This window comes from Pavona decussata, unplaced genomic scaffold (genome assembly GCF_977016875.1).
Source record: "Pavona decussata unplaced genomic scaffold, jaPavDecu1.1 SCAFFOLD_40, whole genome shotgun sequence".
NCBI lineage: Eukaryota > Metazoa > Cnidaria > Anthozoa > Scleractinia > Agariciidae > Pavona > Pavona decussata.
In genome coordinates, this window is record NW_028145462.1 from 3,284,464 (window position 1) to 3,292,582 (window position 8,119).

Sequence of the window (8,119 nt, forward strand, 5' to 3'; positions counted from 1 at the left end):
AAATTTTAAGAGGGAGTTAAATTTATCTTGGCGATACGAATTCAAAGTAAAGCACAATTTTGTTATCAGGGTTGGTTAGTATATTACATATTAGCCGTTTGGTTTACACGTGAATAAAACAATTCTATTGTTGGGTCTGCCAAGCTTGACAAGTGTAGTTCATCTACCTAACAAGGGAAGTGGTAAAAACTACTAGGTCTCTGTATGCATCTCTCTTCCTCAACCTCACTAGATGGCGTCCTTATAGTTGCATAGCCACCCCTCTATCCATCAGTAAGAAATGACGATTAGATTCAAACTTCGCTTTTTTTTTTTTTTCTATCTAGCAATGCTGCCTCTTGCTTGCTGAATATCTCTGCTTCAGCTCAAATTTTAAATCCAATAAAATTTTGTCGGTAATATTTATGAGATAGGTGGTCTTCAATAACCCTTCACCAGACAAGTTGGGTTCTCGTCGAAAGAAGTTGTTATGTAAGCACACGACGACTTTTCTTTGTCATCCTAAAATTGGGTGCGGTCTCCAAGAATTCAACTCCATGAAATTTCACCTACATTTGACAATTAAAGCGAGTTCGGATAATCGCGACGACGTTTGAAGAAACTCGAATTCATTTTAATAGTCACGTTTTTGCTGCCGTCGCTGTCGTCGTTGCTAAAGCTCCCTACTCAGTCACCCAAGGAGGAGATCCCATGGGCGGAAGACTGTGTAAGGATGCAGATCAAACACACATATACCTGATAAGCCCTGCTAGAAGAAAAGAAATTTTATCACTTTATTGAAGCCACCGATTACAGTGCAAAATTTAATCTGACATTTGTCCCCTATAGGCTCTATTGCAATGGCTTTTATCTTTCAATATTTTTCGATGAAATCGAACTCTTACACAATCGATAATCACAATTATATCTTCGATATTTATCGAGTGATGAGTATCGCAGTTTTTCGACAACGATCGATTTTTATGGACTATCGATGAAAGTTACAAAACGGAGAAAACAAAACAAAAGTTGGCGAAATTCAATTATGTTTTATTTTTCTTTCTCGTATAACCTTCAAACAAAAAAAGGAAAGAAAGAAAACAGTTTCGCTAAAAAGGCGCGACAAGCCTCGGCAAATATACCTACTTTAAAAAAAATTAAAACTCATACATACTAAGAAGGATCCTTACGGCAGTAAACAGGTCAAAAACAAAGAAGTATAATTATATAAAGGAAAAAATATACGTTTAAAGATTATTGAGCAATCTTTCAACATATATTTTTCCTTTTATATATATTTCCCTTCTTTCATTTCGTCCTGTTTACTGCCGTAAGGATCAGTTTTGCCGTTCATAATTCCCGGATAATTTAATATGTCAAGTATTTTACTGATCCAGGTCTCTCTCTGATCCGGCGTCTCTCAACGTCTTGCCGCCGTGGTCTCGCCAAATTTAGAGCTTAAGTTGAAAACATTTTAAAAAACAATACCATATATGAACCGTAACAATTGGAGCTCTAAACAAAAACGCCAGTTTTAGGAACTTCATACGGCCAGTTGAAGCCTTCCTCAAGGCCTGAATCCGTGATAACCACCCGCTGGTTAGGTCGGTCTTTTTCATCTGTCTCCAGGGCCTCGATTTCTTTGACAATTTTCTGTTAAGGAAAGAAATAAAAGCACACAAAGGTCACAATAAAGAAAATGGAGGAAAAGAAGTCAATAAATATATCTTCAGTAGCCTGCGAATATAACCATGTCTAGTCTCGATCTAGTCCCTCCCTGTTATAAAGAGAGCCGGCATTCTTTCGCACCTTAAACGATGTATTTCCCCCCCCCCCCCCCCTCCCCACACCCACCCGAAAACAAAAGAAAGACTTGGGGTGGGGGGGGGGGGGGGTGGTGAAATCCTAAAATCTTCTCCATCCAACTGTTTATTTACCCACAATCCTTGAGTGTCATTAATAACAACACCTAGTCTAGCTTTGTGAAAGAAAAAAACCCAAACTCTAACCCAAGGAGCGATTGCAGAATACCCGGCCCACTAAATATCTTACTTGAATCAAAGGCTCCTGTGAGCCAACTCGTGAATGCAGATGACACATAGTAATTGAAATTTAGACGGCTTAGAAATTTAGACTGTAGGGTAAGCCGATCTCACAAAGGGAAATCTGTTCAACAAAGTATCGCATTACATTTCATGCCCGACATAAATGCGTGAAATTTTTCCTTTGGAGTTCAGTCCACGCAATCCTCAAGTAAAAATAATGAACTATGACAAGCTCTTGCTAAATAAGAATTATTTATCGACCGCGTCCTTTTGCTTTCCCATAAATTACCAGTTGTAAATTTCGAAAATGAAACATTTTTCCCTTTGAAACCTCCATGTAAGCTGACAAGATCTTAAAGTGTTCATTTCACCAGAAATTTGCATAATTTTGTTTACGACGTCAATGATGCGTGACATGGCACGTTCCGATTTCGCGTGAAAACTGACAAATTAAATTAATTTTAATTAAATTATTTCTAAATTAAATTATTTTTAATTCTTAAAAGAAACCGCACTCTGTAGAAAAAAACGAAAAAAACCTAACTTTGCTCAGATTCAACGAAAAATCTCCATTCTTACACCAAAATGATTGTCAAATTATTCTCTACAGAATAAATGAGAGAATTCTGACGCGTCGTGAAAAAAATCTTCCCGTTTTTTTTTTTCACTAATTGAGTTTACGACCCCGGACTTTCTGAAAAACTGAAAAAACTTTTAACTTTGCTCAGATTGAACGAAAAATCTCCATTCTTGCACTAAATGATCGTCAAATTATTCTCTACATATTGAATAAGAATTTCCTGATGCGCCGTGAACAACAAATGTTCGCGTGTTTTTTCCACTAATTGAATTTAAAACTCATTCACTGCGCACGCCCGAAAGTTAACGACAAAACCGACCGACCGACCGACCGACCGACCAACTAACCAACCAAGTCCACAGTCAACTATCGCTATAACTCGTTCATTGCGCTACGCGCATTCACGAGTTAAAAAGGAGTGCTCCCGCAGTCCCAGAGTCGATGAATATTTAAATGAAGTGAGTAAAACGAGTACTCCCGCAGTCCCGCAGTCCCGCAGTCCCAGAGTCGATGGGTACTTAAATCTAAGTGAGTAAAACGAGCGCTCCCGCAGTCCCGCAGTCCCAGAGTCGATGGGTACTTAAATCTAAGTTTCGGCTCATGGATTTGCTTGTTTCGGTTAATGGATTAAAGAACGAGTGATATTCATGTGTAGCGTACTTGTTTCGGTTCATGAATTAAAGAACGAAGTATATTCATGTGTAGCGCGACGACTGCGGGACTGCGGGAGCAGCATTAAAGAACACGACTGCGGGACTGCGGGAGCAGTTTTTTAAGTTAGATATTTGGTGGGACGGGTATTAGAGACAGAGGGAACACAAGCGATGCGACTCCAAGCGGCTGATTTCATGTACTGTAATTGCTACAAGTGCGCATTGTTTCATCTTAGCTGGAGGGATTGCAGTAAGGCGGTTTTAACTCAACAGGGCTTGATGAATTTTCTTTGATCGTCGAGAGGAGACAGATTAGCCACTGGCTTCCCACAACGCAGCAACAAATATGGAGAAGACTTGAGCCTCTTCTTAAGTCGCCAAGAAGTTTGAAATGCTTTTGTTTGGAACTTAACAAGCGTGTGGTTTTATCAAAATTTGGCCGCTTATATTCACAACCCGCTTGTAAAACGATAACAAACGTACGTGTCGAAAATCTGAGACACGGTTTACAGGCGATTGTGTGAGCAACCGAACGCCATGTTAATCGTCTTCTCGCGCTTTTCTTAGGGGGGTGTGGAACTCAATTTATAAAGACAGGGTATTCTAGGAAAAATTGCTGATTTCTAAAAGATATTCAAATCTGAGCGCCTTTAAGGGAATGTTAAGCCAAGTTCTAGAAATATTAAGCTTCCAAGAAATGTGGGATTTAAAGGGGAATTTGTAAAAACAGCGAGCGCTAGAGCGGCACGCGCGCAGGGGTGGCTGATACCTTAATGCATTTCCAACAATCGACTGATCGACTACAACAACAGGCTTTTGTTAAGAAAAAATATCTTAACTTGGGAGGGATTCCGCGTGAATCTGGCCCAAGCACTTTTTATCTATTTAATTTTGTGGGGTTTAACTTTTATTTGGCTGTGTTAGGAAAGGACTGCCGATAATAAGACTTCAAAACGTTTTATATAACTTACCATTCCATCGATAACCTTTCCAAAGCACGTGTGCTTGCCGTCCAACCACGACGTCTTGACGGTTGTGATGTAAAACTGTGACCCATTGGTGTCTTTCCCGGCATTTGCCATGCACACCCAGCCTGGACCATAATGTTTCAAGATGAAATTCTCGTCATCAAAGTACTTGCCATAAATACTTTTGGCTGAAAATAAAAGAAGTGTTAGATCAAATTAAAATCTAACATTGTTGTTTTAAAACATACACTAAAGTGATAAATCTCCAATACGATCTAAAAATACATAGTTAAGCCTTCAAAACACTAACACACCTTTCCAGTTACTTTATCAACTTATTCAGGAGGAGATTAATCTACGAAGATTGTGTTTCCTCGCAAGAAGTAAAAATGAACATCACTTTTGTGATACTCCAATAAACTAGCTTCTCGGTTTGAGAAAACCAATAGAATTGCACTCACTTCTGAAGGTAAACTGAAGATTTATTTACGCCTTGTAATTAGGGTGTAGAATTAAAGTAGCAGGTTTTTTGTTTGTTTGTTTTTGTTTTTGTTTCATTTAAGAGATTTAGAGTTACTTTATGACAAACGGCACAAATGACCACGTGACTATGTTTATTCTATATTTGTCGCTCGCTGTTTTCAGTTTCTCAGCAAAATCGAGAAGTTTTGCGTTAGCATGAAAGCCCAGAATTGTACTTTCACGAAAACAAAAACGCGAATCTGACGTTAGCCGTAAACGCAATTCTAGATCTTTATTCAGGGCGAAAAACGAAAGAATATCCACTTACATCCAGAACCGTCACCATTGGCACTGAAGTCTCCCCCTAAAATGAGATAAAAAGATATACGAGTTACTTGCATTACAAGTGCTAAGATTCCGCTGAAAATAATAACGAACACACAGTATGGGGAAAAACAGACAAAGTAAAGTTGAGGAAACAGACACTTCGAAATATTAAAATGCATCTTGTTGCCAAAAGCTTACCTGGGTTACCGTGGCAACCGTAGGTCCAATAGAGTGCACGTAAAAACTAATCTGTAAGAGATTTTCGGGGTGAGGCAAGTTAGTCACGTGACTCCCTTGAATGTGTGTAGGATCGTTCACTGTAGATCTCAATTTGGACTAAGAAGTAAACCAAGTAAACCAGAGGCTTTACGTGACAAAATGGCTTGTTGCGTGACGAGTTTTGTTACTGATCGAGCCCACTTCTTTTGGTCTAAACGAGGGACGTTAATCCAACAATGAGCAGGATGGAATGGCAACAAAGCAAGCCCATGGTGTGACATACCTTATTAACCCTTTAACTCTTACTATCAAAGAATAAATTCTCCGATTTTGTCCCCATACTTTTCTAATAAAAGCACTAGGGAGACGACAATTTATTAAAACATCAGGAAAAAATCCCCCTTGGATGATCATATCCTTAATTCTCACGACCTCAGTGGTTGAATAAGCATTAATATTACAAGGAGAAATTTGATGCTGATCACTGTTAGGAGTCAAAAAGTTAAAGGAGCAGTATAATGTGCGTGAGAGGCCGGCTAAACAGGAAGGCGTGACTGTCAACAACTTAAATCAGAAAACGTGACATTTGACGTGCAAAATGTTCCATGTGGACGTTACAAAAATGCCTTTTATAATGCACAGTGGACCATTTTAACCAAATTAAACAATACTAAAGGGGGAGAATTACAGAAAACTAAACAAGCCTCGACATAGGTACAAAACGTAACGACGATAAGGAAACACAAACCTTGTATCATGAAATCCTTGATCACGCGGTGAAAAATAGCCCCTTTGTAACCATAACCATACTTAATGGAGAAAGAAAGAAAAGTACAGTGCAAGTAAACGTCAGTAAAGGTTCCTGTGTTGAATAGTAGAATGAAAAGTGTTAAAAGTAAGTACTAAATATAATAATTTTAAAATATCACTTAAATTTTGTTTTTGTTACTCCATCAGAGACCGTCGTTTCCTGGAAATAAAGTTCGTCCGGAAAATCAGGACGAGTGCAACAATACTTCGAATTTAAATTCCCTACTGAGAAAAGTAAAAATTTTAAAAAAATGTTGATTGCCTCAAAAAAAGTTAATATATACTGCTGCTGCTTAAATCTTCATACATTCATTGAAATGAGCATCATGACCAATGACTAAAGGCCTTGGCAGACGCGAGTCATACGGCCACAGGATTGCAATCAACAGACCAGATACCACAAACGTAGATTTCAAGGAGTACGCCCACCCCCCCCCCCCCCCCCCCGCCACTCAGCAATTCGGAAATGCCCCTCGTAAACGCGCTTTTGGCTTGTTACGCAATCTTTCCTCCTCAGAGGAAATATTGCGTCACGAGCCAAAAGAGCATCTGCGAGGGAGGCTAAAACGTAGGTCTCCTATTTCCATGGATTGAGTTCGATTGAAATTCCGTTTGATTTGCAGGCCAGGAACATTTTACTTCTCCTTAGTTTTGCATGAAAATAAATATTTGATACCACTGAGGTAGAATTCCTCCAACAAAGACAAATTTGAGTACTCGCACATGTTCGCTCTTGAAAAAAAATATTATTATTGTTATTTTTACATCATTCTCTGTTTGTAACAATTCTTTTCTAGTTTATTTGATGACCGGTACTATATGTGTGGCGATCAAATAAATAAATAATAAAATAAATTAATTAATGATTTTGAAAACCACTACGCGCGGAATTCAGGGTTGGCATTCGCTCAGGAATGCAACCAACTTTAGCTGTCAGAAAGCGAGAGCGCTTCGTTTCACTACAATCTTTTTCAATCACAGAATACAGCTTCTAGGCATTTGACTGTTGATTTATTTTTGCCACTTTAACTAATGAATTCGTCGTCTCAATGCAAAGATCAAGCCTTTAGAGCTAGAAATTTATCAACACATCTGGCAATCTACACAAAGTACAAAGTAGCCAATGTTTCTCTTTGAAAATGTAAGCATATACTATACAGACCTACCTCATGAGAAGCCAGTGCGTTGAAATTTTCGACGGTTTTGGGAGCTGTTTTTCCAAACAGACCGATTACTATTCTTCCTTTGGGTTCACCTCCGATCGTAATGTCTAGATATGCTTTGTTTGTTACCAGAGTATCGGAATCAGCGCTGGCGAGGTGGGCAAAAAGGGCACAAAACACGGCACAAATAAAGGCAATCATCTTGAACTGAGTCGCTGATCAACGGTGCAAGAAGAGGCAGGATAGCGGACGGTTTTTCCAAAAGCCCAGTGCAGTGCACATGCAATGTTCAGAAGAGAATTCTGTGCCACGTACACACGACTGTCATCAATGACCCCTCTGTGTGCGTGTAATCGATCAATAGGAGATTGTCCGACCTTTAGCTTGTCCTGTTTTGTGTCATGTTGGTAACGCAAACCTTTGTATTACAGTGACACCCCCACATCTAAAATTGAATCTTATTGATTCGAGCAATAACCAGCAAAAAGTTTCATTACCCTGTTTGCGACCACTAGAAATACCTAATAAGACGAAGCAAAGCAATAACCGTGCATGGACGACATCGCTTGGCTCTAGCAAACCCTGTGACATCCAGATTCCGAAAATAAAACACGGCGTCAACGCCCGCACGCTACAGCTAGAACAAAACACCCGACAGAAATTGGACACAGAAAAATGTCCCTCTTACCAAAGTCACATCAAAAGTCAGAATTCAGTAACCTTCTGATCTCCTAGAATACAATCCTATCAATTCATGTTTTCTGGTGGTGAAATTGTCACAGAAACACGTTTACATTCGTTCCGGAACTGTCGTTGCGTTATGTGACATCTGTTAGCGACCCCCTGCGGATCGAAGAGAGCCGATGTGTGTCGTATTTTTACAACCGGTTTTTGAAAAAGTTATTTTGTCATA

General features: G+C 39.2%; 2 protein-coding genes across 3 annotated transcripts in view; both read right to left on the bottom strand.

Moving 5' to 3' along the window:
- Positions 1 to 8,119, bottom strand: part of LOC146483233 (uncharacterized) — a 227,575-nt gene that overhangs the window by 104,390 nt on the left and 115,066 nt on the right. The gene's annotated exons all lie outside the window — the stretch shown is intronic.
- On the bottom strand, positions 1,014 to 7,563 carry LOC146483245 (peptidyl-prolyl cis-trans isomerase B-like). Its single transcript, XM_085106312.1, has 5 exons — positions 7,210 to 7,563; positions 5,982 to 6,042; positions 5,016 to 5,051; positions 4,229 to 4,413; positions 1,014 to 1,632 (listed from the first exon to the last, which is right to left on the bottom strand). Exons 1-5 carry the CDS (start codon positions 7,405 to 7,407, stop codon positions 1,495 to 1,497), a joined length of 618 nt encoding a protein of 205 aa, XP_084962438.1. The 5' UTR covers positions 7,408 to 7,563; the 3' UTR covers positions 1,014 to 1,494.